General features: G+C 41.2%; 1 protein-coding gene across 1 annotated transcript in view; it reads right to left on the bottom strand.

Annotated features, from left to right (window-relative positions):
- Positions 1-1164: 1164 nt before the first annotated feature.
- SHISAL1 (shisa like 1) overlaps positions 1165-18509 on the bottom strand; it is an 83341-nt gene continuing 65996 nt past the window's right edge. The window contains exon 7 of the mRNA XM_042835163.1: positions 1165-5009. Within this exon, the coding sequence (XP_042691097.1) occupies position 5009 (1 nt within the window). The 3' untranslated portion in view covers positions 1165-5008. The remainder of the gene's footprint in view (positions 5010-18509) is intronic.

Genomic DNA, 18509 nt, shown 5'->3' on the forward strand with positions numbered 1-18509 from the left:
AGCTACGGCAGGGGAGATTCAGGCTGGACATGAGGAGGTATTACTTTTCAGAAAGGGTGGTCAGGCACCACCCAGGGAGGTGGTGGAGTCACCGAGCCTGGGGGTGTTCAAGGAAAGGCTGGATGTTGTGTTGAGGGACATGGTTTAGTGGGAGCTATTGGGAATAGGTGAACGGTTGGACTGGGTGATCTTTTAGGTATTTTCCAACCTTGGTGATTCTATGATTCTATGATTCTAAGTCCTCTCTGTGTTGCCATGCATTGTGCTAGGGCCCAAGCTCACTCTGAGTGCTACTGAAGATGCCAGAGACTTTTTCTTGAGGAGTGGGTGAGTGGAGGAGAAGAATTAAGTATAAGCAAGGCTACCAACATAGAACAGTAATTGTGTTTGTCTCTCTGAGTTTGTACAGGTACAACTTGGCAGTCAAAAATGCCCCCTCTGACTAGTCCAAAAGTTGAAATTTCAGCTAGGTATGCTAAAGATTTTCTGGAATATTGGCAGTGTGACAAAGGGACTTGAGAGAGCACCATGTGCTCAGAAGGTCTGAGCCTTTCTGGGAAACTCTGAGTCCTTTGGTCCAACAGAAGAAAAATGTAAGCCTTGCCTTGGTGAGCTGTGGATTCCATCTTTTTTACAAGCAAGTTGAAATGTATTCACCCCACTTCAGCTGGGGTGGTGAAGCTGCCATCACATGTGTGGAAAGCAGTGTGGTACATTCCTTCTGCTCAGTTGCATATTTGGCTTCTCAGCTAGTCCTGAGTAGTGGAAAGATTATGTTTATTTCTAGCAGTCTTTGTTAAACATCCCACACTTTCCTCTAAAGTATCTGGTATTAGTAGCTGCTGGAAATGTAATGCAGACTTAATGGACCATGTGTTGGCAAGTGCTACTTGTGACACCAATCTAAAAGCCTTAGCCTTTTTTATTTTTTTCCCTTCAAGCCCAAGCATTGTTGCTTGTGCTAAATACAAAGTCTTCTTCATTTCCACTTATATAAACTACAGAGTATTGGTATCTGGGGATTTCCCTGCACGTGAAGAGGGAAGACATGAAGTCTCAAGCTACCGAAAGAGGTTGGAAACTCAGACCTCTAAAGCTATTCCAGATGGTCTTGAAACATTAAAGCAAGTTTTATTATAGAGAATAGTTTACATTACACTCATTTATTAAAACCTAAGGACATCTTTATAAAAACTACTGTATATAAAGACAAGAGCAGTGCAATAGCAGTGTAAAACACATTTTTGGTTTACTTGGCAACCACTTTAGAAAGACAACATGATTCATAATATGAAGTTAAGTATGCTGCAAAAAACAGGACAGGTTTAGATCAAAAACTAGATTAGCAAATCACTGACACTGGCACATATTGATTTCAAACATCGAGTGTTATGTAAACAGTATTATCGTCAGCATATCCATAGTGAGAAATCACTGTAACCCTAGAATTTCTAGTTTGCTTAATTAGCCTAAAATTTGACTGTAGACTATTAAAATGGACTATTGTACTGTATCTATTATCTTCTTAGTGATTTACTACTTATATAAAAAGAGGACTAGAAAAAAATGTCTGTCTTACGCAATTTTCAAATTAGAATTTTCAAGGATGAGAAAATATGCTTCCTTCCAGTGAGTTGGTTGGGTTTTGGGTTTTGTTTCAGTTGTCCTAATTTTCATACATCACCACTGGTAATTAAATAGAACTAGCTTCAAAAATTGCTTTGATGCATTACTTGAACACTTCTGTAAGTGGACAGTCCTCGTATAGAAATTACAACCATAGTAAAACTATTAAAAACAGTTATCTAAAATAGCTGCTACAATATGCTGATGTATACATTAAAAGGCCAGGTTGTAATCACTTTCTGTTTTTTTGTACAATCGATAACCAGGCACAAAATATGGTTAATTACAACACCAAGTCCTGCACAAGCTGTATTACGTATCTTTTTATGTTCTATGTTACGCACAGCAATTATTAAGAAGTTGGACACTCAGTTCTTGGTAAAAAGTAGGAGAGAAGATGAGTTGGATGAGGAAGAAGGCTTCTGGAACACAAATGTAATTAACAGCCACTGAAGTAGCTGCCATTGGTGTACAGGGTGTACAATGAAATTATGCACTTTTTGTTAATTTTATATCCTTTGTTTTCCAAACTATATCAGGATGGAAACTGAGAAATATATTTTAGCCTAGGTCTTTTCTTTTAGAGAGAGATCGTGTTTGAACCAGGCTCTTTCTGCAGAAATACTTGAATGATTCATTGCAGTTCATCTGGTACACCACGATTACTTTGGTCAGGTGAATGCATGGCACTATCAGACCTCTGCTATACAGAAGTTTGGCATGTTCAGGCTACCTTTTGTCTAGCAGTGCTCTTCTGCAACATCTTGTCAGTGTGGGGAATCAGTGTGGGAGAAGGGCTGACAGAAGTCAAGGTTGGGAAATGTGTATGCACTGCTTCCCTTTAGTTTAAGGCCCAGCAAGCATTAGTCTTATTCAAGGTCTATTCTGCAAAACTAGGTAGGCTATCAGGTGATTATAGCAACACAGTTGATGCACATCATCAGCTACAATGTGGATTTATCCATAAATTAATTGGTAGGCAAAATCAGAACTTCAGCCAGAGAGTATCTACCTTATATAAACTGGCTTTGTATGTAGAATCAAAGGAAAACAAAGAAAACTGCTCATCAATTACAAGGTATACATGTACTAGAAGTAAAGCATAAAACTGCTCATTAATAACGCACAATTCCCAGAGGGAAAAAAACCCTTACAAAATACAGTAATTCACACAAATCAGTATCTAATACAAATTCCTCCATGAACATAAGTTTTTACAAAGCTCTCTGTGGCCCATTGCCTCACAATGAAAGAAGATGCTGACAGAAGGCCAAAGGAGCAAACACCTACTGCAAAACACCAATGTGGGACTGACTGCTGTAGGCACAGATACTTTGGTGGCTGTCTGCAAGGGATCGTGAATCTTGGAGCTAATGTGGAAGTGGGAGAGGACACGATGCCTGCAGAGGCATGGACAGTGTTGTTTCCAGCTACTTGGCTTCCTTGCTGTTCTTGCAAGGTGGCCCTGCTAGCATCAGCATGTGTCCTCAATAGGAGAGATCTGCCAACTCTCAGAGCTCAGCTTATTCCCCTGCTGAAGCTCCAGGCTCCCACGATAGAGCCACAGGGGCTGTGCTGATATCTGCAAGCTACTTATGGTGCTTGTTTGCAGGAGATTCTTTTTTGTTCCCAGCTGAAGTTCCTTAATTCTTCTGCCATGCACTAATGAAATGTTCTTGTGAAAAACTAAGGTCCGCTGTGTTTGGAGTGAAACAAGGTTTAAAAAGTACTGACTGCTTTTTATTTGAAGCTGCAAAGAAGAACACACATTCTGCAAAGAGAGAGGGCAGCCAGGCTTCTGCTTACCTAGAGCAAGACGGAGCCTAATACCTGCAGGCTGACATACTTATCTGCAGCATTTGAGTTCTTGGTAGTTAGTTGTTGCCTGCCTCTGTACAGAGGTACTCTGCTTTTTTTTTTATATTATTTTTGCCAGTTGGATTGCAAAGAAAAGGGACTTGAGCATATCAGTATCCTCTTCAGATCTTCTTTGGAGACCAGGCACTCCTATGCTCTCTAGTCCTGCTGGCTCCCCCAGCAGTAATTGTTCCTGGGGAATTCAGTTGCATACTGTCATGCACTTCATTAGCTATGAATTAGTTCAGATCTCTCAGGAATCTATCCCTTTTGAGTTCACCTTAAGACTAAAATGCTCTCAAATCAAAAAGGCTAAAAAAATAAAAATAAAAAAATATTTATTCACAAGGTGCTTCTTTATACTCACTGGCAAAGTGTTCTTCATGCTGGGTGTACAATCAAATAAGTCATTATCATAAAATTACTTGTATCCATGGGACAAAAGATTAGGCAGGAAAAATTAATGTGGTATTAGCGTGACACTGTGTTGCAATTTTTAGATGAACTCTGCTTAGTTGTCATTGCCAGATTTTCCACACATAGATCTTAACAAATGATTACATTTCACAGAATTTGTTTGTGTAATTGATATTGTGTGATTCTTAAGTAAGCCTATCCTGTGGAAAGTTAAGTTAAGCTATCATAACTTAGTGACCAAGTACTCCATGTCCTTCTGTGGCAGCATCATTGCTCTTTTGACTTACAAGTGAACTCTTAGATTTGAGAGGGATAAACTCTGACACTAGTCAGTGGCTGAGGGAATTGGATTATTGCCTTGTAAAGCAAAGGGACAATGGTATTATTGCTTTTGTAATACAAAGGTTGTTGCTTGTCTTCTAATATTCTTTCAGCTTCAAGGAGTATGGGGGAGGAATGGGGTGTCTGTTGCTTCTTAATAAAAGCTCCCCTCTTCAGAAAAGCATGTGAAGCTGAAGCTGAGATGTATTCAGGTGTTTGATATCAGATGCTATCCTGCAGTTTGATTGGTATTAAAGGCTTCACATACCTTGTTATGCATGACAACGTGGGGATGGCCAGCATCTACTCTATTGCAACGAAGTAATCACCAGAGAACTTTGGAAAAACTCACATTCCTTATTCCGACATTTAGATTAGGCTCAAATGGCAATAGATGGATGGGGAGGCAAAGAAAAGTTATGTACCAAAGGTTTGTCTTGTGATCTTTTTCCACCTTTGTCCAGATTTGCCAGAGCAACTTTATTTTCTTCCTACTGAGCACTTTCTCAGACATTATGTTTCCTTTCAAAGATAATATTGGTGGTCTAAAATTAAAATATTGCTTACGGACTATGTCTTCTGGAAATTCTTCCTACATTGTTTGCCTATAGAGGTTGTCTGAAAGATGTTTCTCTCCAGGTGACTTGGTCAACCTCCATCCGGTCCTTTTTCTCTCTCTGCTGCTATCCACCATTTTTTAAGCTCTTGTCATTGAATTGTTTCCTTGAAAGCTGCTCCATGGAGTCTGATCTTACCTCTCCCATCCTGAGGCACATCAATATACTTTTCTGGAAGACACAAAAGACACAGGTTCCCACAACGCTTTGTAAGCATTCAGCATCAAAGTACTTTCTGTAAAGATAAAAGCGTAGTATTCTCAGGTGTGGATTTAATCTGGGAAGGTAGTAAAAGAGCAAGGAAATGGGTGAGAAAGAAAAAACTACAGACACTCAGATCTGAGGTAAAGACAATAATCAGATTATATTCCAAATCTCTTTTTTTCTATGTGTATGTGGGTTACTGTTTCACATTGCTGAGCCACCTTCTACCTGTGTGATGAAAAGATAAAATATTTACCTAAAAGGTAACAACTGCTCAATTCTTCATGTCCACTGCAAGCTGTCCACTCTGACAGTACAAAGTGCAGAGGACTTCCTTTTACTTGCTTACACAATCTTACTTTTGCTGTTTACATGAGCAAAAGGGTATTCCTGTGACCATATTGTAAATACCTTTAGCAAATATCCTGGAGTTTTCCTCTTGCACTTGTTACCAAGGTACGCATCAGATCAAGAACAGACGGATTACTCCAACCTCAATTCCTTTCATATGATGAGAAAATGCTGTTTTTTTCTACTTCTGCATATGTAAATGACTGTATGTTATAGCTATGCTTTCCTTATGGAATTGTTGTGTTTATTTTTTTGCTCGCAACAAAAACAATGGTGTAACTCCACCCATCTTCACCTTGTGCTGAGTGTGTAATTATGTGATACAGGAAATGTGATAGCATGTATAAGTTGCCTAACAAAGAAAGTGTTGAGATAGACAGGGACTGCTAATCGTAACGATGAACTGAAGTGATGCATCTGCTTGCTTGAGTAGGAAAGCATTAAGGGTATGAGTAGAAGCTGTTGGAGGCACAATTAGGTATCCTAGTAACAGCAATACTTTATTAACTTCTCCCAGCAGATTTCTTTGTGTACTGGGTATTCCCAAGTCCATGCGCTACATTATACATGTTGCATTTCATTAACGTATAAAATGCAAAGAAACATCTAGTTCAGACAGCAGAATATCCATGGGAATCAGAGTGCTTGAGGTTATCTATCTACCCATCAAATCTGTTTGGTGTATGAGGCAGTATATGCTCACTATATCCTTGAAAACCTTATTCATATTAGAAATAGAGCAAAAGTATTTTGGATTCTGTTTTTTCACTGTTCTTTTTTGACAAAAATGGCCACTAACAAATCTGCAGACCTGCCTCTCTGAAGGCAGAAGTTTAAAAGTAAGTTTGCTTGTCTAGAAAAGAACTTCCTGACACTTGGCTATCACTAATTTAATAAACAGCCGAAAGAGGGGAAAAAGAAGAGTGAGAGCATGTGCCGTGGCTTGGAGCCACCTGTGACCTTTACAACACCTTCGGTACCTTCTTTTCACTCTTTTGTGGAGTGCTGCATGGGCTATAGCTCAGATTGGATCATACCCATAGAATCACAGAGATGTAGAATATCCTGAGTTAGAAGAGACCCTCACAAACCACTCAGACAAATTTCTGGCTCCACCCAAAGTCCAAACCCTATGGCTGAGAGTGCTGCCAAGATGCTTCTAGAACTCCAGCAGCTTGGGTCCATGCACACTGCCCTGGGGAGCCTATTCCAGGGCCTGACTACCCTTTTCTTAACCCCCAACCTGACTCTCCCCTGATGCAGCTCCATGCCATTCCCTCGGATCCTGTCACTATCCCCAGAAAGAAGAGATCAGTGCTGCCCCTCTGCTCCCCGTGTGAGGAAACTGTAGGCTGCCATGAAGCCAGCCTCTTGCACCAAGAAGGAGGCACCCGCTCTCTGTTCCCTCAGCTCTGGCTGTGGCTGGTGGAACTGAGCCCAGTCAGCACAGACGCCAGGCTAAATGTCGCTGCTAAAGGTGCAACTCTCTGCTTGTAAGCTGTTGAGTGGCACACAGGCCCAATAAATTCCAATTCATGACCATGTTCTGCTTCCTCTCAGCTTGACCAATGCCCCAGAATGAGAAGTGTATGGGGGCAGTAACTGCAGGTTGGACTGATGATGGACCAGTCAAACTGGGAGGTTTGACAACAGTGGGATCATTGGCAATGCTTGCATTTTCCTAAGGGAAAGAAATGCCAATTTCTATGCATGGTTAGCTAGAGTGCTTTTGGCAACAAAACCTTGTCTTGTGGTCTCTTCTATTGGGTTTTTACATTTTAGAGTTGATGCACTTGGAGCTGGCTCAGCTTGCCGTCACTCACTAGCACAGGTCACCATCCACATGTTACCCAGACTGCCATTATTATGGCTCTGCCTGGCTGCTCAGGGGACAGACCCGTCATGCTGCATCCATTCACACTGACAGACAAGGAAGTAGCTAGCTAAGAAATTGCCTCTTTCTTCACAGCAATGGCTTTGCAAAGTGGCTTAGCTCCACTGAAAAAAAAAAAAAAATAAGACATCCATTAATAACAAAGGAGTGATGCAGAGCCTCTGGAGAGAAGGCTTTTTGGGGGAACTTTTTTCATTTTCTGACAAATGAAGTAAACAGTTGCCACATTCTTGGTTCCAAGGCCTCTTGCAAAGTTAGTGTTCACATAAAAACACTATCAATCACTACAGCTCCACCAGAGCCGAGATAACAAAGCAAACACCCTCTGCTGAGATAACAAAGTGAACAGCCTCTGCAATGTCCTCTTCTCTCTCTGGTACGAAATTGTATTATGCTGATCAAACGCACCCACCCTGATCTCAAGGTTCCGGTGTAATGCCTTCAGCTCTGCTTGTTTGGGAAGTGGAGGAAAAGCTTTTCATAGGAGGAGCTCAGATGCTGGACTAACAGACAGCTTTCAGCAGCAGGAAACCCTGTGTGGATGCACTGATTGTTATAGGCACCAGGCATGTCCTCCTTTCCCATAAATGGAAGGACAAGAGAGAACAATGCACAATGCACCAGAGTCTGAAAAAAAGCCTCGCAAGTTTGAAAGGAAAGGATATGGAAAATGAATTGCAGGACAAGTACCAAATGAAAAGCCATTCAGTTGTCTAAATATATTGCAAAGCAGAAAGAAATAGAACATAATCTAATCCCTCTGCCTAAGGAGTATGCAAAAAAAAAAAAAAGGAAAATAGTTTTCATGGCTTGGCATCTGTAATGTACTGTCCAATGATTGCGTTATACAAGGCAAACAACACAACATCCAAAATGTATGCTAAAAGAATGCTCAGGTTACCAATTCTAAATCTTAAAAGGTATGAAATGCAAGAACTTAAGACTGCCTCTGCAGTCTTAATTTGGCCCCCTTGTTTGGGTAAAGAAAAGCAGAAAGCCTCAGACTTTAGATAGGGCTTGTCTCCTTTCTTTGGGAAAACTTTTCTTTCTTTGGGAGAGCACCAAAATAGCTGAGTGAATCACTTTTTTCCAGTGTGGTGGCAACACTTCAGACACAACTAACATTTGCTTCAGGTTGGAGCAGTAGTCTGAAGAGGCCAAAAATATTGTTCTTCTGAGCTATGAGCATTTCAACATCAGGCAGTGGCATGGGATGTTGCTATCTTGACATGGAGGAGCATCAGTGTGGCCCTTGTTTTCAGCCCCAGGCTGTGATTTCTTGCTGGCTTACATCGCCTCTGGGGCCGCACAGATTCTCCCATGCATCATAGAACCTTCAGGGGGTCTGATAAAAGGGCTGCCTTTAAATGGAGGCAAATTGGTTTTGTTACAATCTTCACACAAAATTACTGCTGTCACTGGTAGCCATTGCTAATGTTTCTAAAATACCAGTTGGCTCAGGGCAGAGACATCTGCTGCTTAAGAGTTTAAACAAAACCCAGGCACTGGAAATTTTTGACTTGAGAAACAGACTCTGATTTTTCAACTCGTATGTTCTTTCTGCTTTAGCTGACAATTCTGCAAAGGTGGAAATGTCTCAAAGTGTTTGAAAGCCAATAATTCGGGAAGTGTTAGGGATTAAATGGAATGAATATGTAGCAAATGTCAGATTGATCAGAGTGAAGTTTATTCCTCAGCTGCAGGACTAAGAAAAAGAGGCTGACAAAACCAGAAGCTTCTGTCCTGGTAGGTGTATTCTTGGCAGGTGGGGGCACCTAAATGAGGCCAATTGAGAATTGGGCCCTTTGCTAAGCAGTCACAAATGCCTGAGAAATTGCTGTCCATGAGCTGTTAAGAAACACCATGGGACTTACTGACAGGCCCACAAGCCCAGGGGGGCATGGGACTGAGGGTATGCTGAATTCTGCTGGAGTGTTTTGGAGGGTATCCTTTTTGAGGCATACACCAACTGCATTAAGCTGGTGGCCCATGATTAACCCAATGCACATGTGAGTGGTGATTAGAAAGGTTACTACATGCTCTGGACTAAGCATAGATGGAGAAATGTGAATCACAGTTCTGGGGTGTAGCACCAGAGTGCTTAGCAAATTGAACAGTTCCCTGCTGGTTTAAGAGAGACCTTACTGGGATTTCTCTGCCTTGCCCTTCTCGAGGACATAACCTGCTCTTTTGTCCTCATAGCTCATGAGCCACCATCTTGATTCAAGAGCATCAGCAAAAGGCAGGTATTTTTACTCAAAGAGTGGTGACACAGTGGAACAGGTTGCCAGAGAGATTGTTAATGCTCCATCCCTGTAGACATTAACATGGAGCCCTGGATATGGCTCTAGGCAGTCTGGTCTAGTGGTTGGCACCCTGTACATAGCAGGGGAGTTGAAACTAGATGATCTTTACGGTCCTTTTCAACCTAGACCATTCTGTGATTCTATGATTTGCAATGGGGATCAGCTGTGGATTGGAAGAGATTGCATTTATCTGTTGTGTTCTGGAAGGCTGAGGCCTACTGATAAGTCTTCTGCAATGTGCTCAGAAGGGTGCTGGCATGTGCCCAGGACTTCAACACCAGGCGAGAAAACTTTTTCTGGGGTGGTTTCACTGCAGTCCTACTGAAGCAAATCGTAAAAGTGAATTCTGTGTTAGCTGTCTTCAATACTGGAGCATTGCAGCAGTACATTCAACAGTAGCAATTACTGCTAACAGAATCACAGAATCACAGAGACACCAAGGTTGGAAAAGATCTCCAAGATCACCCAGTCCAACCATCCACCCATCACCAATAGTTCTCACTAAACCATGTCCCTCAACACAAAATCCAAACATTCCTTGAACATCTCCAGGGTCGGTGACTCCACCGCCTCCCTGGGCAGCCCATTCCAGTGCCTGACCACTCTTTCAGAAAAGTAGTATTTCCTAATGTCCAGCCTAAATCTCCCCTGGTGCAGCTCAAAGCCATTCCCTCTAGTCCTATCACCAGTTACGCGAGAGAAGAGGCCGACTCCAACTCACTATAACTTCCCTTCAGGTAGTTGTAGAGAGCAGTAAGGTCTTCCCTGAGCCTCCTCTTCTCCAGGCTGAACATTCCCAGCTCCTTCAGCAGCTCCTCATAAGCCCTGTGCTCCAGGCCCCTCACCAGCTTTGTTGCCCTTCTTTGAACCCGCTCCAGGGCCTCAATGTCTTTCTTGCAGTGAGGGGCCCAAAACTGGACACAGTACTCGAGAGTACTCAAGCCTCAGTGCTTGAGAATACTTACAATGCAAAGGACTACGCACAAAAGTTCAGAGCTTTTTGGTAAGCAGAGCTTGGGATGTGCTTGGATCCCAGGTCTGCTATTAATTAAGCTAACAGAGAAAACGGGTTTTAGTAATATTTATGATTGCACAAATTAAACACATCTTCTGTCCCATCAGTGGGGCTGGGTGGGAAAGGAATGAAGATGAACACGATACAATTTTTTCTGTATTTTACTAAAGGCTATATTTTAAAATTCTCACCAAGCATAGTGTATTGAAATCAATAGAGTGCTAACATAAATATGTATTACTTACTGTGAATAATGGTTCCTGAACTGTGAATGATGATTTCTGAAGTAATTCTGTGCTTCTGAAATATGTATTTTTCAATTAGTAGTCACGTGTTTCATCTGATAGTTTCTGGCAGATACTCCCCAACACAACTCTCCTGGACCTCTCAGTTGGGGAGACATTGAGTATTTTTGAAGGAAATATGAAGTGTTCAAACTTCTGATTTATGAGCATTGAATAGAGAGACAGATGAAGGTTTGAAGCATAAATTGAAAGATGATCACTGAAAACTCTATGTGTTTTCCCTCACTGAAGTACATTGATTCTTTAATGACTTGAATTTTTTTCTTCCTTCTATTAAAGCTATTAAAAATATATGTATACTCCAGATATCCTGGGACTGCCAAAGCACCTTAGATGTGTGGATCACCACCTGTAAGTACAATGGCAGCATCTGGACTGCCTGATTTGCCTTCTGAAATCCTCTATTCACCATCAGTGTCTGATAAGCTGGATCAGCTGAAGATGCAATTCCTCTGTCTGATTGTTGCCCAGATTTCCTGCAGGCTGATGTGTGGCAGCCATTAAATAACTGATGTACTTGAAGGCCAATTAATTTGCATAGTTCACAAGAAAAACTGGTTTTATTATGTGCAGTTTGAACTACTTCTGATTTTTGTCAAGACTTCAAGGAGTTCTGATGACAAACTCAGTAGGAGTATGTAATTAACAGATTTCTTGTTCTATTCGAGCCTGGGGTCATTCTCACGTGTTTTCTTACACTGTATGTACATGTGCAGTGCCAAACGTTTCTCCCCTCTCTTGTGAAGTCCCAGTGGCTCAAAGGCATGATGAATGCATCCCTGAGGCCCTACCCCAGGCACAGTGACACTGCAGGTGCTTCATGCCCCTGTAAGTGGGCAGTGGATGGGCACTCTTTGGGGCAGGCCTTCACATTCTACTTTTTTTTTTTTTTTTTTTAAATTAAAACAGTAAATGCTCTTTGAAACCCTTTAAAAAAGTCTGAGAACCTTTGAATATTTTTATGTCAGTGTTAAACGGTCTGAATGATTTGAATGTCCCCAATTTCAGCTCATCCCAGTTTCCCAAAAGCTGATGTTACGGGCTTTCAAGATCTGTTTCCACAAAGGGGCTGTGACATACATAAGATATTCAAGTGTTCTTTGCATTTGCAGAGCTCTAACACAGCAGTGTCAGATGTAACTCTAAAATCCAAGAGAACACAATGAGAAGTACAAGAGGCTTTACAAGAGCATGCCCTTCTATGTAAAATTGAAGTACACGATATGAGAAAAAGGCTCCTTTCATGCTGGCTGACAATTTGAATTTAACAGTTCCATAAAATTTATAGGATGATGCATATGGTTTAGGAGTTGACATTAATTGAACTGCCCAGAAAAGATACCAAGTGAATGAAAAATGAGGTCATACATAAGTATTGTAGGTAGACACATAGGAGTATGAGTACGCACACATATATTTGTATGTACACCTGCATATTGCATTAACATTTTGCCTAGTATTCATAATTTATATTCACCAGGCTGACAAGTTCTGTAAATACCCTGACAGATTCTTTATGTAAGTGGACACACAGTATAGAAACTAGTCCTGTTTCTTCATAAAATTCAAGAAGGACTGACTGGACTAAATAAAAGTGGGCTAATCTTCATCTGGTGACTAGCCCGCTCCTGGCATCCTATCTCTTTTTGCCCTTGTGATCTCTACCATCTTGGCATCAGCCAGACGCCACTTATTAGAATTGCTGCCTGGCACATCCTGAAGGCCAACAGCAGATTAAACTCCTATATTCCTGGAAACAGAGCATTGGAATCTTCTGAAGCGGTTTAGATTTGAGTGTGCTTGTGCTATCTGTAGAGCTGTAAGGTTCTGACTTCTTTCAAGTTCTGTAAAGGTCAGTAAAACCAAAAGACATCGAATTTGCAGAATAATTACATTCGAAGCAGATTTTTTTTCTAGATTCCACCAGAAAGAAGGCAGCAAGGTTGGTTTGCAAAGCAGAGATAAATGTACTGCTTGAATCTCAGCTGGATCATCCACAATGGCTCCTAGCGCAGTGGAACAGTCCAAGCTCTTCATTCCTTGCTAGCAGGGTGGGTATGCAGGGATTGAGGGCTGCATGGTTGCTTGTAGAAGGAGGTGGCCAAATCCGGTATCACCCAGCAGCAGGTCCCGGGTCCCTCTGCATGCTGGATGCACTTCTCAGTTCCCACTTCACCTCAGCCCTTGTTTGGCTTCCTCAGTTATGCTCCTCTCTTGCTCTTGTTTCCATCCTTTTTTCTCTCCTGTATGTTGAAGAACTTCTAGAGCTCTCATTTCGCCTCCAAGAGGGCTGGAGCAATGTGCACGTGCTGTGTCCCTTAGCCCTGTCTGAGCCTGAACTTGCTCCAGCTGCAGAATGGTCAGTGAAGAAGGAGAATTCCAATGCAGCACTGGAATTCTGATCCCCAAAACTCAGGGTTTTACATTTGCTCTTCGTTAAATCCACTTTTTAAAATTTATCTTGGCAGCATACAGGAAATCCATTCATTTCTAGAAATTAAATGCTTATTGGTGACATATGGAAAAAAAAAAAAAAGAAAAGAAAAAGTACCTTTTGAAATAGTTGTTTCTTTTACCAAAGGGTCTTATTTTCTACTTTTGCTTTTCAAAACTAGGAAGACTAGTCTCCCATTATAGAGCTCAAGAAAAAAAGGTAGCAATTTCTGTGATAAGAGATAGATTTCAGTGTAGGAGGAGACATCACAGCATTGTGTTTCTTGTAATTGCTCTTTTTCTGCAGGATTTTTTTTTTTTTTTTTTCAACAGAATTTGCATGGCTTTTCCAGCAGTATGAAATTCAAACCTGTTTCTGCTAAAATAAATGTCTGAATACACTCCAAATAGGAACACAGAACATTTTTAATGTTAACAGGATGATTGCGGCAACAATTAAAAAGAAGAAGAGCAAAGCTGCCATGGTGTAATCTGGTTATGGTGTTTGGTTTCCTGTTGTAGGTCCAGTATATGTTTGTTTTGCACATAACTACTAAAGCAATATGCAATTCTTAACATTATTTGTAGTTAAGAGCAGAAGAGCTGCACCTGCAAGAGCACCAATGGAAGCAGCGCTGCCTGTAGAAAAGTTTTCTGCAGGATATCCCTTCCTTCTCCCTCCCTGCTTTACACACACAGTGAGACCTGGAGAAGTGGAGGTGAGTTGGTGTGGACAGAAGAATCCAATTCAGCAGAGGGCAGGAAGTTTCTCTTTTGTGGCTACCTGAGCTGCATCATTCAGCTCTACAGAGCAAAAAGCTTTGATTCCAGTGATGGGACTGTGACTGGCTTATTGCCTTTAAATTATCTCATGGCTGTATTGGGTTGCTGGGGCATGAAGCTTGCTTTGGTTGCAATAGGAGCTTTGTGCATGTATCTGTGACAGCACATGACACCAGTTCTTGAGTGCAGAAGAAGAAAAGCTGTGCTTGCCTGGTGCCATCTGGCTGAGGTATCCCACTTGCTATGGATTGGTTTGAACAATCATTTATAAAGCATGGAAATTTCTGTTTTGAGCAGTTATGATGGCCAACTGGATGTTGCTCTCTGTTCTGTGTTATTTGTCATTATTTGTTCACTTGTTTGCGTTTGTGCATGTTTGTATTGTGGATCCACTGCATGCTGATATTTTCATGACATATTCATGCTTTTTGCAGCTGCCCTGTGCTTTTCAGGTGTGCACTTTAATATTGGACGAGAGGCAGAAAGGAAGTAATAATTTAGAATGAATAATTCAACAATAGGTATCACATGCACTCAGTGTAATGGAGAATCCTGCTGTGCTGTGTCAATGTTCTTGCGTCCACTATAATCTTAGAGTACTTCTAAATAAAAAATGGGAAGCTGACAACATACAAAAATAACCTTCACTTCTTCATCTCTCCTACCACCATGGGCTTTCTGTGCCCACAGAACAGTAGTGGCAAGGAATTAGCAGGTGATACTAAGACCAGAATTTGCTCAAAGATTTCCATGCTTTGGTTTGCTTACACAGCCACCACAGAGTCCTATTGGCATCAGCAGCTAGTGTGCAGCAGCTGCATAATCAGGAGTTTATTGAAGAGCTGGGGAGGAAGAAGGACATGTTGTTTGTCCCCTGTGTTCCCAGACATAGAGGATGAAACAATTGGAAAAAGCATTGTGTGATTCTGATTTGCAGCTGTTGGTTCCTCTTCTCTGTAAGTCTGATGTGAATGCAGTGCTAGAAATACTGATGATGGTATGTGTCTTTTGGGAGCCCAGCCTCACATGTTCTCCAGCTGTTCTGCTTATGCTCCTCTGTTTGGCCTCCTGTGCAGTTTCAGATGATGCAACCAAGACAGAGACTCTTGCTTATACTTCACAAGTCATCTTGCCTTGTTATAAAATCATACCTAAAGGGGTATTTTGGTGCAAATCAAGATATTTCCTTGCAGAAATGTACACTTAAGTGAGCTGAACACCCCTGCCAAACTCCAGCTGGATCAATGCTAGTGACGTGAATAAGCTCATCTTCCAATATACTGACCAAAAAAGAAATAAGAGTGAGAATCACCCAAGTGATTCAGTCCATCCTAAGGGAGATGAACAGCCCTCTGGAAATTTTTCTCTCAGTGTGTCAGGGAGGATGTCTAAATAACTGGCTTGGGGTATATGCTCGAGTTTCAGATGGCTAAGCTGACTGAGGTTAATTCTTCTCTTTCTCAACACTCTAAATTTGAATAAATTGATCAATCAGGTATTAGATGTTTTCATTTTTGCTACAATCCATCGTTATCTGAAATCTCCTCGCAAGAATTTACAGACTGGAATCAAATTAACTTCCAGTGCTCTTTTTAGCCTTCAGCTTTTTAAAGTTCTTACAGTTTAACAGACTTTCCAAAACTCAGACCAGCCCACAGCTCTTTTCCAAATGATCTCCCACCTGCTATTAGCTTGTTTTTTTGCTACAGGTGGTGAAGGCGATGTTTCCCTCCAGCACTCTCACCGCCGCTAGTGAGATAACAGCTCCCTACCTTTAATTGGCATTTCCATCTTTATATACTTAATAATTTATTTAGCTCACTTAGTCATGATGTGCTGCAGGAAGCTCATGATGGCTAATTACCTATTGTATTCCTGGACATTTTAAATGTAATCAGCAATGCCTGCAGCATAACAGTTAAGAATAGGTTGTGCTTCTTCCCTGACTCTTTTATATCCTCCATCTGCTACGTAATGCAAAATGTGCATCTTGGTGCAGTGAGGCAAGATCCTCACACAGCCTCCAGTAAGGCAGGAGCCTCCTCTGTCAGCCTCCAAGAACTTTGCCCTAGCATGAGGTTTATATGTGCAGATCCACTCACTGTGCTGCCATGTGGTTTCCACGAAACCCAATTGGAAAAACTGGTATTCACCTATGTTGTGTGTGGAGCAGGATGAACTTGGGATAGCTGGAGCCAGAATCTATAGACATCTATGTACCTCCACAGTCCTAGGATTTAGTGCCTGCTGGTTATAAAGAATGGGTGATCCCTGAAAACCGCGATATTAGTTCGGGGGAGAAGGGCAGGGTCAGATTCTTGTCCTTGTCAAATACATCCTCCAGTGGGGCTTTCAGTAGCCAGATGAGCTTTTCTGCCTCATCTGTCACACTAAAATAACAGTACTGTAAGCACTGTGAGGATAAATACATCTCAGAGCATTAAGAATTCATTTCCTTTCATAGCATACAGAACAGTGTGTAACTCCAGTTATGGCTAATGGTCATGAGAACTGACTTCAAAAAAGATAAGGAAACACTAGCAAATTCCTTAATTTATCACTAATTTTGTTATCTAAAATCTTATCTAAGCTTCCCAGACCATGTTTGAAGTAATCTAAATGGGAGAAAGGGACAAAGGAAATAAGGCAGGGATTGCCCATGCAATCACTGGAAGATCAGGTCTTGTAATGGGAATTGGATTATTCGTCACTACCCTAATTGCTTAACAAGCTCTTTTGCTATTATTGTGCTTCTCTGTAAATCTTCCCTTACAGCTAGCATTATTTTGTGGATCACAGGTTAAGTATAGTTGTGTTACTGCTTCAGGTATTCTCACTCTTTAAGTTCCTTTTACTTTACGTAATCCCAGGGAAAAGAGGCAACCTAAGCAATAGCTGGCAAATACTGAACCAGATTTATTTTTGGTTTCAGTAGCACCATAGCCTGGTTGTATTTTTAACACATTCACAAAAAAATTCATTGCCATTTTTATCTTATTTTAGTTGCACAAATGGTGGGGCTCTTTTAGCAGGAACACCCTTCTTGCTCTGAGCTTTCAGAGGCTTCATGAAAGAGTAAAATAGAAAAAAGAGGAAAAAAGTAAGTCCCCATCCACTCGTGTAATTTTCTTAGATGTCTAAAAAATGTAAGTTAAGTGAGCATTTCTGTAGATTATCTCAGTTATTAACTTCAGCAGCATAAGAGAAGTTTGAGAGTTTTTTAGTGATTACAGAGGATGAATTCTGGCCATTTTCAATCAGAATTTCTTCAGAATATTTCAAGTGAAACTGTGATCAAGATGAGCTGTTTGTATAAGTATGATAAAAGGTTCTGTGCTCAGAGCTTCAGTGACTCATCAGTTTCAAGAGATGAGAAGTTGAGAATGAGAAGTAGAAAATAACGTGCCACCCTCATCTGCGTGACTGATTAAAATCTGTATCGCTAATCAAGCTAGAATATAGTTAATGACTTTAATTAATTTACTGTAATTTTTGATGAAACTCATTGCAATTACTGGCCCACATGCTGCTACATGATAGTAATGATTGTCGACAGGAAGAAGGCAGGCTTTTCAGTGTGTTTCAGCTCTCCTGGCAGCATCGCTTTAGTGACTGAAAGGAATTGCTCTAATGCAGGGCTCACCTAAGCGGTGTGATTAGCTCCTCTTAGCACGCAGAATCTCCCTTAGCCATGAAGGCTCCTTCATGCATAATCTAATCAACTTTGTGCCACAGCATCAGTCATTCAGAAAGAAAAACTGTAGGCAGCACTTTTGCCCTTTGAATCCAAGCCCATGAGTCTCTGTTCTGCCAGGTGATTGCATGACCCTCAGAGCAAACCCCTTATCATCACTGCTAATAACAGCTGCTGTAAATGGTCATATCTCCACCATCCTTACATCTGTGAAGCTATTTGGAGCATAAGGGTACCAATACACACAAACAAAAGGAAACAGATCACCCTATTGGGTAGTAAAGAGAGGTGGTTTGAGTATTCCGCAGCTTCTTGGCTTCCTGTTGTTTAAGATGGGTACCCATTTTCCACCATTTATTCCTTTGATGCTGCTCTGGAAGCAGCATGTTGCTATGCTGATTAGCCTGCCTTCTGCAGTGTTTAAAGTAATGTACCACAGGTTTGCCTCCTTGTTCAGTCTGGGATCAATTTATTACCTGCTGCTGGACTAACATTATTGATATTTTTAATTGCTTGAGCTATATTTGTCATACTCCTGCTGTTAATGTTTTAAACCAGGTTCATCTCCTTATCATTTCTGATTTCCTAAGAACTTCTTATGGCAAACTTTAAAGTCTTTCCAGAGGCATTTTTTTTTTTCTGCAGTACATAGGTTTTCTTAATAATTGCAGTTGTAGATATCTGTG

Source organism: Centrocercus urophasianus, unplaced genomic scaffold, assembly GCF_019232065.1.
Source record: "Centrocercus urophasianus isolate 14NV4802_14NV808 unplaced genomic scaffold, USGS_Curo_1.0 seq_5, whole genome shotgun sequence".
Taxonomy (NCBI): Eukaryota; Metazoa; Chordata; class Aves; order Galliformes; family Phasianidae; genus Centrocercus; species Centrocercus urophasianus.